Source organism: Sceloporus undulatus, chromosome 9, assembly GCF_019175285.1.
Source record: "Sceloporus undulatus isolate JIND9_A2432 ecotype Alabama chromosome 9, SceUnd_v1.1, whole genome shotgun sequence".
Classification (NCBI taxonomy): Eukaryota; Metazoa; Chordata; class Lepidosauria; order Squamata; family Phrynosomatidae; genus Sceloporus; species Sceloporus undulatus.
The window spans coordinates 26,416,275-26,436,894 of record NC_056530.1 but is presented as its reverse complement, the minus strand read 5'-3'; the positions used below and the strand labels follow the sequence as shown (position 1 = coordinate 26,436,894).

At 47.8% G+C, this 20,620-nt stretch overlaps 1 protein-coding gene across 1 annotated transcript; it reads left to right on the top strand.

The window, feature by feature from the left end:
• Positions 1 to 760: 760 nt before the first annotated feature.
• Positions 761 to 18,688, top strand: SMG5 (SMG5 nonsense mediated mRNA decay factor). The gene is made up of 22 exons (XM_042439760.1): positions 761 to 1,091; positions 2,223 to 2,321; positions 3,478 to 3,601; positions 4,647 to 4,803; positions 5,867 to 5,956; positions 6,808 to 6,897; positions 8,690 to 8,768; positions 9,212 to 9,337; positions 9,880 to 9,948; positions 10,328 to 10,536; positions 10,951 to 11,088; positions 12,466 to 13,173; positions 14,229 to 14,398; positions 14,719 to 14,794; positions 15,203 to 15,378; positions 15,738 to 15,896; positions 16,289 to 16,348; positions 16,514 to 16,673; positions 17,005 to 17,095; positions 17,595 to 17,669; positions 17,759 to 17,897; positions 18,107 to 18,688. Exons 1-22 carry the CDS (start codon positions 1,012 to 1,014, stop codon positions 18,188 to 18,190), a joined length of 3,159 nt encoding a protein of 1,052 aa, XP_042295694.1. The 5' UTR covers positions 761 to 1,011; the 3' UTR covers positions 18,191 to 18,688.
• The last annotated feature ends 1,932 nt before the right edge of the window (positions 18,689 to 20,620 follow it).

Below are 20,620 nucleotides of genomic sequence, written 5' to 3'. Positions count from 1 at the left end.
TACACATAATACTTATATACAAATATATATGTATATGTGTGTGTATGTGTATAAAATATGATAATATATATATATAAACAATATATAACTTTCTATAAAACTTATTATATATATATCTATAAGCTTATATTATACATATACATACATATGTGTATATGTGTGTATATATATATGTAAACTGTAAAACAATATATATATATATATATATATATATATATATTGTTTTATATATTTGTAAATTTACAGCACTATATAAATAAAGGTTAATAATAATAATAGATTGTTTATATATATATACATATATATATATATATAAGCTCATATATACACACATATGTACATATAGACACATATATGTATGTATATGTGTGAGCTTATATATATAGACACATATTTATAGCAGTATATCTCATATATATACAGTATATATATACACACACACACACACACACACAATACACACACACATAGATATATCTATGTATATCTGTCTGCATGGTAATAATAGTCCCGCTATTGCCGCGCCGAAGGGTCCCTCTATCCCTGTTATCAGTTTCTAGCTCTACGCCTGCGTCGTCCTTTGCGGTCTCGCGAGAGCGGAAGGTAGGGCGGAAGCGGCGAGTTCTTGGGCGGCGGAGTTCTCGCGAGAGTTGGCTGCTCAGGGGCGGGCCTCCCTCGGAGGAGCCCGGGGCTGCGTCCGAGGCGGGACCCGTCCGGCGGAAGCGGAAGCGGAGGGCCGAGGAGGAGGAGGCGGAGCCGGAGCGCGATGGCGGCGGAGGGGGGCCGGCGCCAGGAGCAGGAGGAGGACGAAGAAGGCGCGCGGCGGCAGCGGCAGCAGAGTCCGGAGCGAGACGGAGAAGGAGGAGCGGAGCAGAGTCCGGAGCAGAGGAAGCGGCGGAGGCTGAGGCCTGGCTGCTCCTGCTGGGCGCGGGGGGTCTGGGCCTGGAGCAGCAGCGGCAGCAGCAGCAGCGGAGCCTCGCGGGCCAAGATCGCCAGCCTCCTCGCCGAGCCATGAGCCAAGGCAGCGGAGGAGGAGGCGGCGGCGGCGGGGAGCCGGAGGCCAAGGCCCTCCACACCAAGAGGCTCTACCGGTGAGGGCGACTGCAGCCCCCATCGTCCTCCCCGAGGGCAAGAAGGCGGGCAGGGCGGGTGGGGACGGGCCTGGACTGCAGCTCCCATCATCCCCAGGCCTAGGCGCACGTGGGATGGGAACCCCCTTCGCACGTGGCCGGGGATGGCGGGGTTGGGGCTGGACTGCAGCTCCCAGCCTCCCTAGGGTTCGCATGAAAGGTTGGACTGTAGCCTCCATCCTCCCCGGGCTTCCCAGGTGGAGGGGTTGGACTCTAGCTCCCCTTGTCCCCAGGCCCCCTGTGGTCAGTTAGGCTGTCATTCTCATTATCCCCAAGACCCCCGTGGAGGCGGGGAAAGCACCATGGTTTTAGCAGAGAGGAGGCCTCTCTCTCTAGGAATCTCTAGGCCCTCCAGGGCAACTCTCTGGTCAATATCCAACAGACACCGGCCATAGACCTGCGCTGGAGAAGGATGAGAGGTCCCTAGAGAGAACATGCTAATCTAATCCATGAACGATCAAAGCTGCAAATACGGAGAGAGGAGTCTGTGTGTGTGTGTGTGTATACAGTATAATACACACAGGGAGAGATTCCTTTCCTCCGAAGGCGAGAGCTCAGTCCTTCCTGGGAGCACCAAAAAGCAACAGGGCCCCCTCTTCTCTCTTAAGGATCAGCCAAACAGTTTTGCCAGTCAGGATTTCTTTGGCATCCTTTCCCTTGGCATCATCCTTTAGATCCTTTGCTATATGGCCCTAAGTTTTACCCTCAACTTATCCATGGGTCTTATCAAAATCCACAATGTTGGCCCCAAAACCTGCCCTCAACATACATTAGGTCGACTTATGGTTGAGCACATTGTGGGGTTGGACTATAGTTCCCATCCTCCCCAGACCTCGCATGAAAGGTTGAGCCTCCATCCTCAAATGAAACGTTGGCCTGCAGCCCCCATCATCCCCGGGGGTTGGACTCCCATCGACCGACCACTGGCAAGGGCGAAGGAAAGAGACCTCCCATTATCCCCCAGCCACAAGCGAATGGGAAAAGCAAGGCATAAAGTCCTTGAGGAAAATGGACCCTTTGGTGCCGCTGGATGGCTGACCAGGTTTGACACCAAAGAATGACTCTAAAACCCATGCGTCTTTGTTTTCGCAGAGCCGTGGTAGAAGCAGTGCATAGACTGGACCTGATTCTTGGAAACAAGGCGGCTTACCAAGAGGTTTTTAAGCCGGAGAACATCAGCCTGAGGAACAAGTAAGCCTTCTCTGTTTCAGCCTGGAAGCCCATGATGCTGGAAGGGGGGGCAAGGTCAGTGCCCCCCAAACTGTGCCTTTTTGGACTTCAGCTCCCAGAAGCCTCAGCCGCGTCAGTCAGTAGTTTGGGATTCTGGGAGCTGAAGTCCAAAAAACCCCTTAAAGAGCACAGTTTGGGAATCACTGATATACATACAGTGTGGTATTATAGCACCCCAAACTGTGCTCTTTAAGGAATTTGGACTTCAACTCCCAGAATCCTAGGGTATTGGCCAACATGGCTGGGGCTTCTGGGAGATGGAGTCCAAAGTTTCTTAAAGGGTGCAGTTTGGGGTACTATAATACTATATATATATAGATATCTCTCTCTCTCTGTATATATATATGTGTGTGAATCTCTCTCTCTCTCTCTCTCTCTCTCTCTCTCTCTCTCTCTCAATCAGTAGTCTAACTGTGCTCTTTAAGAGAATTTGGACTTCATCTCCCAGAAGCCTCAGCCACGTTGGTCAGTAATTTGGGATTCTAGGAGCTGGAGTCCAAACAATCCCTTAAAGAGTACAATTTGGGGAAATGTAGTCCACCGCAAAAGAGGTAAGGATATAAACCCAGAACAAAAACCCCGTTCTTGTAGGAACTTTATTACACGACTGAGATGCTTTCTGGGATCAGGCCAGTGGCAGGCTCTTGCTTGCCATGAAGGGTGTATCTGCACTGTATCCTGTGGGATCCTGGGATCTGTAGTATTGCAACGTCTTCAGCCTTTTCTGGCCTTGCCAAACTACAAATTCTATAGGATGGAGCCGTGGCGGTTAGAAGTGGCGTCAAGCTGCATTATTTCTACCGCATTCTGCAGTTTGGGCAGAGAAGGCTAAAGGTCTTGTAAAGCTACAAACCCCAGGATTCCTTAGGATGGCGGTGCAGCACTTAAAGCAGTGTCAAACTGCATTGTTGCTGCAGAGTAGATGCACCTTTGCTTTGCCTTTTCCTGAACTGTTCATTTGTCGCAACAGAAATGAGATTTCTCGCGCCTTTCGGCTCCAGAGCTTAAGGTTCAGGGAAAGATGGGTGGCTTCGGATGAGGTTTGTTCTCATATGGCCAGGCATTGGCTAAAAGAGGGTTTCTTTCCTCTCGTTCGCCAACCCATTTCTGGCCGCAGGCTCCGCGAATTGTGTGTGAAGCTGATGTTCCTGCACCCGGTGGATTATGGGAGGAAAGCCGAGGAATTGCTATGGAGGAAGGTTTACTATGAAGTCATCCAGCTCATCAAAACAAATAAAAAGGTACGTTGTTCTACCCGATCCTTTCAATCTCAGGTGTGCTAGGTCTGTAGGAGCAGCAACATGGATTGGCTTAGCTCTTTCCCATCCTCTCAAAGTGGGACTGTAGCAGTGTTTGCTGCCCTTAAGTCTTGCCAGTGGATGCAACAAAAGGGGAAGCCTCTCTGTGAAGCATCTCCCCAACTATCAGGTTTGTGGAGGGGACACTACTCCATTGATCTGTATGGAAATGGCATTGCTATGGGCACCAAGAGGAGGCAAGGGCAGGAATGTCCGCAGAATTATTTTACACTGGCATGTAAGCAGTTGAATGGTTAGTGTTTTGTGGGTTTTTCGGGTAATGTGGCAGTGTTCTCTTCAGAGGAGGCTGGCATGGAAGAGATTGGGTTATATATATCTTCAATGCCAGCATTCTCTGAAGATGCCAGATGCCACAGATGCTGCTGGTGAAGCGTCAGGAATAAACTCTTCTAGAACATGGACACAGAGCCTGAAAAACCCACAAAAAAGCTATGGATGCCGGCCATGAAAGCCTTTGACTTCACAGTTGAATCAATCTGTGGCTTTGGCTACACTCCTGTTGGTGATTTACATTGGTGTAAATACTGTTCCGCAAACAGTTGAATGCGTGTTCATGACTGAATTCATCTGTGGCTTTGGATAGACTCGTGTCAGTGGTTTACACTGCTGTAAATACTATTTGGTAAGCAAGTAAATAGTGGAGGGAGGTTGCACAAGAGGTTCAGTTGTAGTAAGGGTTGTACAAGAGGAGTTACATCAGTGGAGGCATTGCACAGCAGGCAGGCACAGGGTACTTGTGTCCACTGCATGCTCAATGGTGCTGCCCCATGTTACTCCAATGTAACTCTCGCATTACTCAGTGGTGCTGTCCCATATTACTCTGGGGTAATAATGCTTCTATAAGTTTATGCTGCACAGTTAAAATTGGGTCTTTAGCTATTCTGAGGAAATAATATGGAAATGGTGAACGTGGTAAAGAAGCAGCTTGAGGTGCAGTCTTAATGTTTTCCTCCTCTCTGTCCTGCAGCACATTCATAGCCGCAGTACCCTGGAGTGTGCCTACCGGACTCACCTCATTGCTGGCATCGGGTTTTATCAGCACCTTCTTCTCTACATCCAGTCTCACTATCAGCTAGAGCTGCAGTGCTGCATCGACTGGACTCATGTTACGGATCCCCTCATAGGTCAGTACGTGTCTTTTATTCTATGCAGCAGCTGCTCAAATTGGCTGGGCCAGTGAGTTGAGTCCAATTTTCTTTTTTCTTAAGCTTGCAAATGCATTTGGGCCAAAGAAAATGTACATAACACGCTATATATCACTTTTGAATGCATGCAAAAGCTAAATTAATACATGCTATATACACACAAGTGTGTGCAGTGGACCCAAGCGAGCCTCGAACGCAGGAAGAATTGGCGAAAGAAGGGACCTCCTGTTGAATTAATGGAACTCATTTGCAGTTTGCAAGCGCTAAAAGACTGAAGTGTCAGAATGTGAGGCATCAAAAGTCAGGGAAGCCTGTGAATTTGTATGAACTCTGTTGGGATACTGAAAGTTCATGTAACTCCTTTTACTGAATGTGGCTTAAAAGCAGGCTGGGGAGGGCAGCTATGGCAGGTCCGAGGGCCACCTTTCTGCCCTTGGAGACCTGTTTTCCTTACCTTATCCTTCATATGGTTAATCTTAATTGTGTTGGAAATGGTTGAGCAATCTCTGTGGACTATGCAGGTTAGATACTTGCAGATACTGGGAATGATTCTGCCTTGGGAAGGGGATGGCAGCAGTTTGGGTTTGGGACCGGGTGGCCACTTGAGCACCTTTTGGATGCCAAAGGCACGAGTTAGCCCTGGTGTTTTTGCACTGCCATGCATGCTTCATTCTTGGCTGGTGGGAGTGCGTGAGGGTTTCCTCGGGCAAACTGCCTTGTGTCCTTGGCAACATTCGCTGTGGGAGTCGAGCGGAGATCGCTGCAGGAATGACGGAGCCCTTAAAAGAGCCATGCTAACATTGTGTCACTTTTGTCATATTAATTGCACTTTAAAAATCTCACTGGAGCTGCTGCGGGGGCGGAAGGAGAGTTAAAACGCATGGTTCCTGGGTTTAACAAATGCTTGCCCAGGAGGCAGAGAAACTCTATGTGTGTGTGTGAGTGTTGTGGGGGAGCTGAGCGTACTCCTAAAGCTGTGAGGCTGGTCCCTTCTTCCAGCCCTCCTCACTCCAGGACCTCCTCTTGGTTGTTTTCTCTGTAGGTTGTAAGAAACCGGTCTCTGCGTCGGAGAAGGAGATGGAGTGGGCTCAGATGGCCTGCCACCGGTGTCTGGTTTACCTGGGAGATTTAGGTGAGAACTGGTGTGAGGTGGTCTTTCTGGAGTTGGATGAGAGAGTTGTCCTCTCCCTGTATAGCTGTGGTTTTTCTTGCAATGGGGAATCCATTAACTAACTGACTGACAAACCCCAAAATGATTTGGACCTATTGCACCTTTCCAAAAATTGCAGGTATGAATTCTTTCCAGACAGCAAGGGCATGTTCACAGTAGCAGTCTCATACTTTTGTGGGACTCCTTCTCTGTAGAGACACTCCAGGATCTGAGGACATCATGATAGCATTTTGATACCACTGAAGCTGACATGGTTTCCTTCCAGTGGAATTGTAGAATTTTTAGTTTGGTGAAAGACTCAAGTTCTCTGGCAAAGAAATCTAAGTGTCTCAACAAACTACAAAGCAGAATCTCATAGGATGGAGCCATGGCAATTAAAGTGGTACCAGAGTGCTGTAAGTTTCTGGTGCAAAAGAGATCCAAGTCACCAAAGTGTTGTTCTAGGGCTGGACTTTAGAGAGCAAGATTTCCAGAGGAACCTGAGGCATTCAAATATCTTGTGCATGCATTTATGAGACAAGCCTTATGTCCTTATGTGATCCCTAGGGAGCCAGTGTGATACAGTGGTTTGAGTTGGACTAGGACTCTGAGATCTGGATTCAAATTGCCACTCAACCATGGAAACCCAATGGGGGATCTTGGGTTAGTCACCCTCATAGCCTCAGTGGAAACCAGTGTCAAACCTCTGAATAAATCTTTCCAGGAAAGCCCTGTGATAGCAGCAATGTAAGTTAGAGCGGGGTTGAAGGCACATGACAACGTAGTCCTTACATTTCTTGTGTGTGTGTGTGGTTTTCCCCCCCTGTTTTCAGCTCGGTATCAGAATGAATTGGCAGGTGTGGATACAGAATTGCTGGCCGAGAGATTCTACTATCAAGCCCTTTCTGTTGCGCCACAAATTGGTATGTGTTTAGGCCCAAGTGTCTTGCGGTCCTTCTCCAAATTTCATGTAGTTCAATCAGAGCAATAACATCCTCATATTCCTAGCTTCCAAAGTTTGCTGATCTACCAGTTCCACTTAGACAAGTCATAATACTGCGCTGGTGCTGTTTCTGGCAATGGGCAGGGGCATGATGATCAGCCATTTCATGGATCTGACTGTGAAGGCCTAGCCCACAGTACTGGTTCTTCAGGATGACCCTAAACTCTAGGTCAGAGATGGGCAGCCTCTGGACTGAGCTTTCTGCCGCTGGCTACACTTAAGGGGCATACAGATTGCCAAAGAGCAGGGTAAAATCAGGAGTGGCTGGGAGTCTATTTTTAGTTCTGAAAAGCATTTATTTTCAAGTTAAACAAGATGGAGGCTCCTTGTGGGTTACTTGAAAGCCGAATCCCTGCTCCTGAAGGCTTCTAGGCTTCGCAGTCTGACTGCTTTTGCCAGAGGGAAGGGCATTGTGGCCAGGTCTGTCTCGGGAGCTGTAAAAAATAGCCTCAGGTGCAGAGAGAATGCAGTCTGGAGGGCCACACTTTCTTCACTCCCTGCTTTAGGGGAAGGCCGTTTTACGCTTTGAACAGGCTTGGCTTTGCACAGCCTTTCCCCTCCGTGACTGGCATAATGTGTGCGACAGAAAGCAAGGCCAAAGGGAGTCAGCTGTTGAGGAACATTACACTGAGAAACATCTGCCAAAGCATCTGTTTTCTGCTTTGGCTAAGCAGAAAGGGGGCTGTTTAGGCGCCCCTTGTCCTCTGTCTCAGCCAGCATGGCAAGGAGCCAATGCTGCCAGCACAACGGCTGATTCAGAATGCAGGCTGAGCATGCCAGGCTCAGCATTGTTGAAGGTGGTGGCAAATGTTGTTGGTGTACTGCCTGGGAGACCATTGCAGAACCCTGTGTACAATCGGTGGTGCAATAGAATTTGAAACACTGGTTGAGTAGCCCTTGTACGCCACGTGGGTGGCTGGGATAGTGGCCACTTTGACTTTCCGATGGTTCAACGTATGCCAACTTTGTTTCATGCATAAAATCATTTAGATTATGACATGCGAGATTTCCTAGAGGTGATGTTTATAAGGTGTATATGAAACATAAATGAATTTGATGTTTAAATTTGGGTCCTGTTTGCAATTTGTGCCATTATGTATATGCAAGTATTCCAAAGTCTTTAAAAAATATTAATAAATCCAAAGTCCAAAACGCTTCTTCTCCCAAGCCTTTTAGACAAGGGAGACTCGGCTTGTGTGTATGCACACAAACCAAACTCATCTGGACAGGAATGGGCCTTGGGGAAGGTGGTGATGATGTGGCATGATACTCAACTTGTATTTCTATCCTGGCTTTTTCACAAACCAGTTTGAGATCTATCAATTTGTCTCTCTTTCATGTTGAGGTTCCAGAAAACATAGATGAGGGGAGTGGGCAAATGGTGGCAGGCCTGGAAGGGGTTGATGTTCTGCCCTGGGGCCCTCCTTGGCCACACAGTTTGCTAAAAATGCAGTCCAAGAAAAAGAGAAGCCCTCATCCTGTTTTGAAAAACCGGTTTTTACTTTTTTAAAAAGGTGGTAATAGCAGCTCACTCTACTGTATTTGAAAACTCAGTCTTAGCTCCTGGGAACAATAATGTTCCCTTATCTGAAAAAGGTTGGTCTGGGGAATCTGGAGGAGGGCCAGAAGCAGTCCCAGGGCCACACACCGCTCAGCTCTGATTTAGACATATAGTTGGACTTGTTCTCACTTCTGTCTTTCGTGGGCTGCAGGTATGCCTTTTAACCAACTTGGGACACTGGCTGGGAGCAAATACTACAATGTGGAAGCCACGTACTGCTATTTGCGCTGGTGAGTACTGCTGACTAAGGGAATCTAACATGTCTTCTCTATGGCTGCTTGGGAAAAGGGAGCAAGTGTGTCTGTGCCCTTTCTCCTTGCCGCAGCCTGGCCTTTCCATTTTATTGTGGTGCCAGTGACTTCTTGTGCTGTATTTCTGCCTTTGGCACCAACTTTTCTGTTGAACAAATGCCCAGGGAACACATCTACTTTGTTAACTGAGGTATACCTGTACAGAATAAATTATGCAAAAGAAGCACACATTTGTTTGCTAGAAAGGAGTATGCGGACAGCAGAATTCGGCTCCTCTGAGCTTTAAAGAAAATCCACCTCTCAATCTATATCTATCTGTCTATCTATCTGTACACAAACATACATACAGATGCACATGCTCTCGCTCTGTTTGCATAGAAATGGTATTGAGAAATCATGCTTTCTGCTTTCTCCCTGTTTAGTATCCAGTCTGAAGTGTCCTTTGAAGGTGCTTACGGGAACCTCAAGCGCCTGTATGACAAGGCTGCCAAAATGTACCACCAGCTAAAGAAATGTGAAACAAGGAAACTGTCACCGAGCAAAAAAAGGTAACGACCCAGCGCCTTGTCATTTATGGAGTTAACCGTCCTTGCGGTAAATCCAGTTTCTGCTTGGTGCATTTAGACTCGGGGCAAGTCCATCTGCGGTGTGAGCTGGAGAGACATTGGTTGCTAGCTGTGCTTTCCAGGCTGGTGGCAACCTGAAGCAACCCTAAGCAAGGAGTGGGCAAAAATGTGTTCTCTTTCACTAACACCCAAAAGAAGCTCCCTCTTTGATAGGATACCCTTTCAGATATTTTAAGGGATTTTGGCACAAAAGATTGCCTAACATTTGTCTGGGGGCTTCGAGGCCCCACTTTAGGTCCAAAGGGCTGCATGCAGCCTGTGGATGGCACTTTGCCCGTTTCTGATATAGAGGTTAAAGCCTGACTTATAACCCTTGGGAAGCTTATTTATCTTCTTCTCTGGGACTTGTGATCTCATCTACTTTTATAGCCACAAGGACTAGAAATATGCTGCTTGAAGAAAGCATACACATGCGCACAATCTGAGATGTGCTTGTTGTTCTTTTCTTCCATCCTGACCCTCAGGTGTAAAGACATTAAGAGGTTGCTGGTGAGCTTCATGTACTTGCAGAGCCTCCTGCAGCCAAAGAGCAGGTGAGTCTCTTCCATCTTTAATCTTACTTGGCAGTTGTTCCTTAGTGAATTGTGTAGTTGAAATGAATCGCTTAGGTCTTAGGAAAACAACACAGGATGAGTAGCCTGAAGGATATCAGAATAGCTTCCCAAGGAGAATTCCTTGTTCCAAAAGTCCTTTGCATATGTCTGTTTGTTGCTGCGTAATAAAAGAATTGCCCATTATAGGAATATATTCTGAAAACCAGTGTGGTGCAGTTGTTTGAGTGTTAAACTAGGACTCTGGGAGACCAGGGCTCAAATCCTGCTCAGCCATGGGAACCCATGAGGATTTACTCACATAATAAGATGAATCATGACTCATTTGCCTTCTTGTCCGCTAAATCTCCTTTCCTTCCAGTTCTGCAGAGTCCGAGCTGACGTCTCTCTGCCAGTCAGTCCTGGAAGATTTCAATCTCTGCCTCTTCTACTTGCCCTCCTCGCCCAACATGAGCTCCACCAATGAGGAGGAAGAGGAGTGTGAGAATGGGTACTCCTTCCTGCCCGACCTCCTCATCTTCCGGATGGTGGTTGTTTGCCTGATGAGTGTCCACAGCCTCAAGAGAGCAGGTAACCTGATGGAATGGATAACAAAGCTACCCTCTGGATGGGTTGGACTGTAACTCTCTGGGAGTTATAGTCCAACCCATTTAGAGGGCAGGAGGTTGAACATAGCTTAGGAAAGAGAGGATCCTAGAGTTTGGCTCCTGCAGAGAATTGTCCTCTCTTTCCCCTTCAGTTCCAGACTTGCCAGGCCAGTTGCCACCCGTCTTAAGAGGGCCTGCCTTTAGTGATACAGTCAAGTGAGCTAAGCTGGCACCTTCTGTCTCTGCAATAGTTTAGTCATCAGCTCATTCCGCTCCCATGGTAGCCCATCTCCCAAATCCAACCCTGTAATAAAAATGGAATGATTCCTAAGTATGCACATACACAGCAGGTGGAAGCAAGTTGCAACAGGATGCTCTTTCCTTTCTGTCTCTCTAGGTTCCAAGCAGTATAGTGCAGCCATTGCGTTTACGCTGGCCCTCTTTTCACACCTCATCAACCACGTCAACATTCGCTTGCAAGCCGAGCTGGAAGAAGGCGAGAGCCCGGTTCCAGCCTTCAGGAATGACGGCGCAGGTAAGGGCAGGGAATCCCTTGCAAACAGTTACTGCGTTTGCCTGTTTTGTTGACTGTTGCTGGTAGCTATAGGTGTCCTCAGCTGCATTTTGCCTTTGGGGCAAGGCAGGAAACATTGAACAGTGGCTGTGGTGCCTAGATGGAAAGCAACTGAACTATATCCAGAATAGGTTGCACATCACCTTTGTATATGGAGAGACACACCAACCAAAAGAATCCTACTTGTCTGTTCTTACTTGACCTCTTTTTAAAGCCCTCTTCTGATCCATTTTTCTTGCTTTTCCTTGACTTTATTTTCCAAAGGTGTTTGGCCATCCATCAACAAAATAGTTTCTATCAACAGGTATCCTCTGGGTGTTTTAGGACACTGCTGCTCAAAATTGTGGTCTCTGGGCCAGTGCTGGACAAGTTCCCAGGAAATAAGGAGCCAGTTGTATGCTGTGGGCACAAATTTAAATGCTTCTCTCTGGCACACCATACTGACTGTTCCCCCAAATATGAGAAGCGCTGGTTTAGAAAGCACAAAGTGCAGAAAGAATTAAAATGCAATATGTAGAAACTGTAAGTCAGAGCCGATAAGGACACAGTTACAAACATTTTCCTTCTAACAGAGGTGGGATTAGAGTAGTTACAGGTCTCACGCAGACATTGAAAGTCTATGCCAGTGCTGTTAATCTTGGTTAAGCCTCTGAGCACTGTTGATCCTAATATGGGTGGATTATAGCCACCACATTTAAGATTATTTAGGGTTGCCGTTGCCTCCTTTTTAATTAAGTCCTTTGGCAGGTGCACACAACTGTTTCGCCGTCTCTCTAACCGACCAGACTTAGAGAGGATCAAAGGTTTCAAGCTTTGGAGGGATGGAGGAAACCCAAACTCACCTCTTTTTTTTTTTAAATGAATTTAAGAAGCTTTCAGACTTAAGAAATGTTGCTGGCATCTGATCAGTGGAAGGCATCCTTGCTTTTTGTACTTTTCAAGCTCCCAGGGCATGCTGTGTGTCCTGAAAGAATGACTTGAGCCAAGAGTAATTCTCTGCAAAATATAAAACGGCCTCTGGATTTAAACAGAGCCGCTTCATTTTTCTTTTCAATGTCCATTTACGCAGACCCTCGCTGCAGTCCCTTCAGTTGTGCCTTCTGATTTTCTGACATGACTTCAGCCTTACACACTTTCAAGGCTGTATTTTTTTCAGCCCAAAGGGCCACAAACATGTTCTTTGGAATAAATGATGTGGGACCTCAGGCTGAAGCCTCTAGCCATTTCCTATTTCTACGAAAGGCCTTTTAAGGCAGGGGTGGGCAAAGGCAGGGACCCCTGACTCCTGTTTGGAGCTAGGCATATGTAACATTTTCCTTTGCGTTGTTTTTCCTGCAGAGGATCCAGAAGCCCGTGAACCGCTGAACACCATCGAAAGAGAAGCCGAGGCTGACTTAGCCAACCACCGGCCTAGTGAGGAGCAGAAGAAGGGCGAAAGCAAAAAGGGAAAGAAATATTCGCGCCTCTCTTGCCTCCGACGCCGGCGCCATGCCCAGAAGGTGGACGAGAGCGATCTGAGCGAGGGCTTCGACTCTGACTCCAGCCCCGATTCCACCAAAGGGAGCGATGGCTCAGAAACGGGATCGGAGAAGAGCGATGAGGAGGCCGAGACGGCGTTCGACGTAGAGACTGACTCGGACATGAACAGCCAGGAGTCCCGCTCAGACCTGGAGGATATGGAAGATGAGCCAGAGGCCGATGGGAGTGGACAAGCCAGGCCCATGAAAAATGGCGCCAGGGAGGCTTTGGGTGGCGAAAGCGGGGGCCGGCTGGTGGACTTGAAAAGCCCTGGCGTTGCCAAGACTGAGGCCCCAGAGCCTGTCGCCAATGGGCCGGGCTCTTTGGGGACCAGTGACGCCAGTATAGCCAGCAACCTCCAGGCCATGTCCACCCAGCTCTTCCAGACCAAGCGTTGCTTCCGACTGGCCCCCACTTTCAGTAACGTCCTCCTCAAGCCAAACTGTGACCTGCCTGCGCAGAAAGAGGAGGCTGGCAGCAAACCATGCGTTAATGGAGATGTGGACAAGCCCAGTGTGGCCGAGCCAGGTGAGGATCGGGTGAGCGGGTGTTGTGTTTTGGAAGCAGATCTCTTACCTGGCCATATTCTTCCTCCGCTCCACTCTCCATTGCCCACAGAATGGCTGTTTAGGGAGGCTGTTGCAGGGAAACTGAATCCAAGGGAAGGGAGGGCCTTTTAGCACTACAGATGGCAGACGAGAATGCCAGCTTATATAACAAGCAAAAAAATACATGTACAAGCATAGGGTGGTCTCCCATCCATCACCTCCACAGCTATTTAGTGACTATAGCTATTGCTGTCAAGAATCCTTGGTTGCAGGGGGATAGGGGTTTTTGGGTGGAGCACAGGGAGTTAGTGCAGTGGTCCCCAAACATAGATGTTCCAGAGGTTTGGGACTTCCACTCCCAGAAGCCCTAGCTGCCTTGACCAACAGTCAAGAGTTTTGTGGGGGTTGAAGTCCAAAACGCTTGGAAGAATCTGGGGCTCTTTCCTTAAAGGTCTGGCTAGCCATAGCATCCCATACGACTCCATTGCAGTACATGAAGGACAGCTAGTGGAAGGAGGGTTTAGAAATCTGGCAGCTAAGGTGCAAGCAAGTAGCAGTCAAAAGCCTTGGCGCTCAGACAAGTTTTTAAGCCGATTCAGATAATCCTCAGCGTGAGAACTTAATTCATCTCGGAGAAGCTGTTGTTTAAATGCCACACTCCTGTGCTCCTATTGAAGCACTGTGCATATATATATGTGTTTAATGCCCAGCCTTTGTTCTGGCTTGGGATTCAGATAGGCAAGGAGACAAGGATATACCACAAAAATGTTTGGTGCAGGACTCGTTATATTCAGACCATAAAAGGAAGAGACACAGCATTAAAATGTAGTATATCTTCTCCCCCTGTTCTTTGGAAATAGTCTTTTTCTTACCAAAAAATATAGGCAAGCTGTTTCTTCATCACACCTTAAATGGAATTTCTCGAGAGGGAAATCACGTCCTGTGCTTCTCTGCCCTTCGGACAGTTATCCAAATGTCTTAACCTAAATGAGCCTCCCCCCCCCCTTTTTTTTTTTTTTTTTAATTTGGTCAAAGATGACGTTTCTGAGTCAGAAGAAAGCATCTCCAGTAGCAAATCCTGCCGGAATGAGCGCTCTCTCCAAGAGAAGCTGGAGATCATAACCAATGAGGGGTTGCTCCCGACCGTCAAGGTGTTCCTGGACTGGCTGAGAACCAACACTGACCTCATCATTATGTGTGCGCAGGTACATCTGGGATGGACAGCGTGGCAGAAGCAATGGATTCTATGCCACTTTGTCTTATTTCAGCCTTGGGGCTAGTTCCCATGAAATCCCAAACCAAAACACAAACCGAGCCTTGAGCTTATACCAGAAAACCATGGTTTCTGATCTGATTTGTAGGAAATAGGTAACATGGACATCAGTGACTGATAGGAATTTTGTAGAATCATAGAACTGGGACAGCAAAGGCTGTTTAGTTCAGCCCTGGCCACTCAGGTATTTGAACCTGGATCTCAATTCTCCAGGCCCTAACCTTCCTTTTGTGGTGTCTCTTTCCATCTCAGAGTTCTCAGAGTTTATGGAACCGGCTCTCTGTCCTTTTGAACCTCCTTCCTTCGGCTGCGGACCTGCAGGATTCAGGTGATGTGGCAAGAAAATCCCTCTTCCTTAAAGGCCCAAATTCCCCTATCCATCCTGGTCAGTTTGACCACCACAGCTAAGCCCCCTTACCCATTTTGTCCACCTGGTTTTTCAGCAGTTGTTAAGGGAATGGGGGAGTGAGCCTTGAGAGTATTGTGTGTGATGGCAGGGTATACTATGCCCACCCCTGGTTTACGCTGACACTTGCTCTGTGGGATTTGGGGCAAGTAATAGTTGTTTTTCTCAGTTCTCCCAAGACATGGTACAAACTGAGCTGGGGATCTATTGAGTGCAAAGCATGTCCGCCACCGAGTTGGAGCTGGCAACTATAGCAGTGTGTGTTGCCCTGTGGTGATCCTATAGCAGCTGTCCAGTAAGTCTTCTTTCCCCTTCTGCTCACAATTGCAGGGCTCTTACTCTGCAACGAGGTGAAGAGCATGCTGCCCGGATGTGAACATCCAGAGCTGAGTGCCTGCTTGCTTCTCCCAGAGGATGTGGCCCTCCGCAACCTTCCCCCGTTGAAGAACGCGCACAAGAGGTTCAATTTTGAGCAGGAGAGGCCTTCACTCACAGAAGTGGAGGAGGTGAGAGGCCCTGGTTGCCACTGCTTTGAGCCTGGAAGTCTTATACCTCTTGGAATGGCACAAATGCTGGAGAGGTTCTAACTGTTGGCCTGTTAGGTTGCTTCAAAGGTCGGCAGCTGGTATTTGGGCTCCATCTTGTGGAAACCTGGGGTTTGTAGGTTGGTGGGCACTGGGGCTCTCTGGGTGAGAATTCTATATAACCCCCTCCCAAAACTACAAGCCCCAGGATCCCACTTGGCAGAACTATGGCGTTTAAAATGGAATCATAGGACTGTGATTGTGTAGTGTAGAATGACTCCTAGTGTTCTTGCTGCCTGAAACTTGCCCCTTCCCACCTCATCTTGTTCTCTTCTTTGAAGTCCGTGGTCCGCATCTGTTGCGTTCGAAGCTTCGGCCACTTCATCACCCGCTTGCAGGGCAGCATCCTGCAGTTCAACTCCGAGGTTGGGATCTTCATCAGCATTGCTCAGTCGGAGCAAGACGGCATGCTCCAACAGGCCCAGGCCCAGTTCCGGATGGTGAGTCTAGGCTTTTTATTCCATAGGGGAGGGATGTGGGGGCAGAATGAAAGTGTGGGAGCTTGGATCAGACAAGCCCAAAAGACACAAAAGAAAGAAAGGGTTGGAGAGGGGAAATGGAAGCAAGAAAATAAAAGCACTTCTTAACATCATATACAAATCTTATGAAGACAAGTTGTCATGCAGCTCTAAGATGGCTGCCGTGAAACCAGCCATTGCAGGATTGTTTAGCTTTGAGCTGCTGAAATGCAGAGATTTCAAAGGGAGATGGAGACTGGTAGCCCCCCTCCTGAGACCATTTTTGGGGCAAAACATTGGCAACAATTTTGTTTGTGAAGATAGAAATAATGAAGATGTAAACACCAACCAGCGTGTTCTGCTTTGTCTCCTAGGCGGCAGAGGAGGCTCGCCGGAACCGGCTCATGAGGGACATGGCTCAGCTTCGGCTGCAGGTAGGACACCAACAAGCAGGTTGTTATTGAGGCAGGGAGAGGGGTGCAGAGTTCTGGGAGGGTGGCAGTCCATGAAAGAAGTTAAGACGTTGGAAGAAGCTGGGTTATCAACATCTGGAAGGTTATAGGTTCTCCATTCCCTCTCTTGCTTTTCTTTTTTATTAGCTGGAGGTGTCACAGTTGGAGGGGAGCCTTCAGCAGCCCAAAGCCCAGTGTGTGATGTCTCCTTACCTGGTCCCAGATACCCAGGCCCTTTGCCAGCATCTCCCCACCATCAGGCAACTGGCTGCCAGCGGGCGATTTATTGTCATCATCCCACGGACAGGTAAGCAACTCCTTGGGTCTACAGGCCTTGAGCCACAAAGGGAAGGCAAAGTCAAATCTCCTCTGAATAGATTTTGCTAACAAAACCCTGAGATAGGTTTGCCTCAGGGTCACCGTAAGTTGGAAACAACTTGAAGCCCATGCTTTGAGATGTGGGGAGGCTCTTCTTTTTGTCCTATCTCCCAAGCAGTCAGATGTGAGACTATGGAAGGCGGGAATATGGGGTTTGAGAGAAATGGCCTTTGGTCCCCCTCCATCTCCCATTTGCCTGCTTGCGCACTAGAAGAAGAAGAAACAAATACATGACATTATTATTTTTGACCTTCCGTTAGTAATTGATGGCCTAGACTTCCTGAAGAAGGAGAACGCAGGGGCTCGCGACAGCATCCGATACCTAGAGGCGGAATTTAAAAAGGGAAACAGGTAGGTTGGCATTTGGCATTTCTCTTGAGACCATTTCTGAGAGAGAGAGAGAGGGCACACTTTTATTGTGTATTGGAACAAAGCAATTAAATTCCATTTAACTAAAATACTGCTCTCCTGCCCTCTTCCATGGCAATCTCATACAGTGAGAAACAACATGGAGCAATTTAAAAAATCAAATTTAAAACACAAATAAAAATTGAAACGTGAAACGTGAAACCAGCCAAAAGGTTCAAACCATACGACAAGTAACTTAGAGTCCAAAGGCCTTAATAAAATAAAATTCGCAAAATAAACTGCAAGTCTGTGTTTGACAAGCCTTATTTTAGATGTCTTTGTTGATGCCCCTAAAACAGATGTAAAGGAGTCAAGTTGAGGAAGTACAACCCTCTTTTCATAACCAATCCATCTATTGGCGAAAGGATATGAAGGCGTGCAATGGAGCACTTCTGCAATTTCAGCCATATTAAGTCCCAGGGGTCTTCTCTTCCATTTTCAGGTACATTCGCTGCCAGAAAGAAGTGGGGAAAAGCTTTGAGAGGCACAAGCTGAAGAGGCAAGATTTAGATGCTTGGTAAGTGGCCTAAATACCTTGGTATCTTTCTGTATCAATGGAGTGTGATTCCCCAACCCCAACTGTTTTAATAACTGATTTTTTTGCAGGAGTCTCTATAAGATACTGGACAGCTGCAGACAGTTGACAACCTCGCAGGGAGGCAGTGAGGACGACACGACCGGGATGGTGACCATCATTACAGGCTTCCAGCTGGACGACCTGAGTAAACTTTCTGCCCCCATGCAGGTGAGTGTGCCATGAAGCGGAAGGGTTTCTTTCCCCTTCCCCAAACATTTGACTTTGCTCTAGCTGTTTGCTTGTATGCTTGGGATGGTTCACAGGCGATGGTACTAAATGAACCTTTCATTCACCTGGTAAGGGATGGACAGCCATTGTGAAAGGACTTGAATGATGATTGAAATTTTGGCTTTTTGTTCTGCCTTTTCCCTCGCCAGTCTGCCATCCAAGCTGCAGCCAACGCCAGCGTCGAAATCAAGAACGTCCTGGAGTTCTTCAAGCAGTGGAAGGAGATGGGTTGAGGAGAGAAGACGCCGCTGGGTTGGTCAAAGCTCCGTCTCCCCGTCCTCGGAGGACGTGTGCAGCGTTGGAACGAAAAAGAAGTCAAACCACAGGCGACATTTGGACACGAAGCAGCCACCTCCAGAAACAAGCAGCCGGGGGGCGTGCGCATGAAACACGCACATCGATCCATACACACATACGGACACACGGACCAGGCACGCCCCACAGCCCGCCGTCGCCTCCCCTGCCATGGAACTGGGGGCATCTGTGGTGGGCAACAGAAACCCGCTCTGAGAAGAGAGATGCGTCTCAACAAGGAGCATGGAGAGACCGTCTCCTTTCTCCCAGCTGATGGGGGACGATGGGGTGGACTGCTGGGGGGCCGCCAGGGGCTTCATTCATCTCCGTTGGGGGGGAAAGCTTGCTTGGTTTCTCATGTTCCGAAATCCGCAGGCCGCTTTTTGCCTGTGTGTGCGTGTGTGTGAAACGAAACAAAACAAAAATCTCATCGTGGTTTTTTGGTTGTTGTTGTTATTGTTTTGCCACCGAGTGCCAGGCCTCCTGTGGAAGAGTGGCAGGGCTTGGAGTGTGCCAGGAGGCTCTTTGGGAACCGGGCGGTGGGCAAAAGTGGACACGTTCGCCCTTTATTTTAACTCCTCTCTTTTCCTTGCGTACGTTTCTTTTTTTAAAGCGACAACAACAGTGCTTAGTGGACTTTCCTCTTTGTCGTGTTCCCTACCTTTTCCAGTGGACAAGAGTTTGGAGTTTCAGAAGATGGAAAGATGTAAGAGAGGCATCTCAAAGGAACGCAAATGCTTTATTTCCTTTTCTTTCCCATGCAGGGAATGATGGGAAAGGATAAGAGGAAACAGTGAGGGTTTTAGTCTGTCCTTTGCCTTCCCAGATAGCAGTAGCAATGGTGTTTTTCTCCCTTTCCTCTCAATTTTCCTTATGTTTTGAGTGCTCTTTGAACATGGGCTCTTTGAACCAGGGAGTGACCAGGCCCCTTCATGCCTCTCTCTTCCCCTTCCATGAGGTTAAACAGTCTTTCCCATCTTTCCATCTCCCTTGGTCCTAGGAAAGATGTAGTTAGTGTCCGTCTCGGTGTGGGTTTTGCTTTTTCTGTAAGGACAGAGGTAGGTTAGGTGTCCAGGAGGGCTTTGACACAGCTGCCCAGGGTTTGGCAAAAGCGTTTTAGAGAGAGAAAACAGTTGTCTAGCAAGAGAAGGAAGGAAGGAAGGGAAGAAGAGGCCCTTCCACCCATGTATTCTACTGTTGATGTTGGAAATCTATGATGTTTTCCCTCTTGAGTATCTTGTTTTGTTTGCCAATGGTATTTCGTTCCAGTCGGCCGGAATAAGGACCTTAGGAATAGGTACATGCTGGCTAGCTTTGGCGCAGGGAAGGAGAGTCATCTGGGAGCCCAGTCTGCCCTCAGCACACTGCGCAATGGTCTTCTGACTTTCCCTTCTCCTCCTTTTGGGAAGGAAGGATGCAAAGAGGGCTTGCAGGGTTAAAAACAACACCTGCAACCCCCAAACCCCATTTGGAAGGTGTCTGACATTTCATTTTGCCCTGGAAGCAAGGGCTGTGTGTCATCTGTTTGGCTGCAAGTGATATCTTTGGTGGACCGTCTTGGATGTTGCAAAGTTTTTGTTATTCGGCCTTGTGCTTTTCCTGACCCTCCTCTGCACACAGGCGTGTGTTTCCACTTTCCTTTCAGCGTTAACGTTCAGAAGCTGAAACCTACCAACCTTTTAAAAATCCCACCTCTTAACAAAGTCGCCAGGGATGAAGCTCGCGGTCTCTTCCATTATGCCCCGTGCGCCGTGGATCTTGTCTTTTCTTTTTTGTTCTGCATTTAAAAAGGATGACGCATCTATTGATATGCTTTCTGTGTTTTTGAAACAAGTCGTCCAGCTTAGAAAAAGAAAAGATTACCCAGCAACCGAGAAGCTACATGGCAAAGAAGAGTTGTTCATTCCCTTGCTTTCCAGAGCATTTTGGGGTTCTTCTCAATGCAGTCTGGCCCTGTTGCATGTACCTTTTAAAGTGAGACAGAGGAAGGAGCCACTTGGACTGTGGAAGCTGGACTGAGCCAAAGGAAATTGCTGAGCAAGAAGAAGCAAAGAGGAGGACAGTGGCATCTGGACGCTCCAGAAACATCAAGAGACCAACTAAAGTCACTTGTCTGCAGAGAGCAAGTTCTGGCCATGATGGATTTTGCAAAGCTGGACCTGCTGCGTTTTCGACCCAGAGGAGGCAGAAGAGATGTTTTGTACAAGGTGGACGTTTTTAAAGGCAAGGCTGTGCCTGTGGGTCTGCAGATCCATAGAACTGAATGCACCCAGTCTGTCTTTCCAGGGGTTGCTTTCCCTGGGGTTTAGTAGACCTGACCAGGCAAAGCAAACCCAGGGCGGCTGGTGGTTGCCATGTCTCTGATCTGT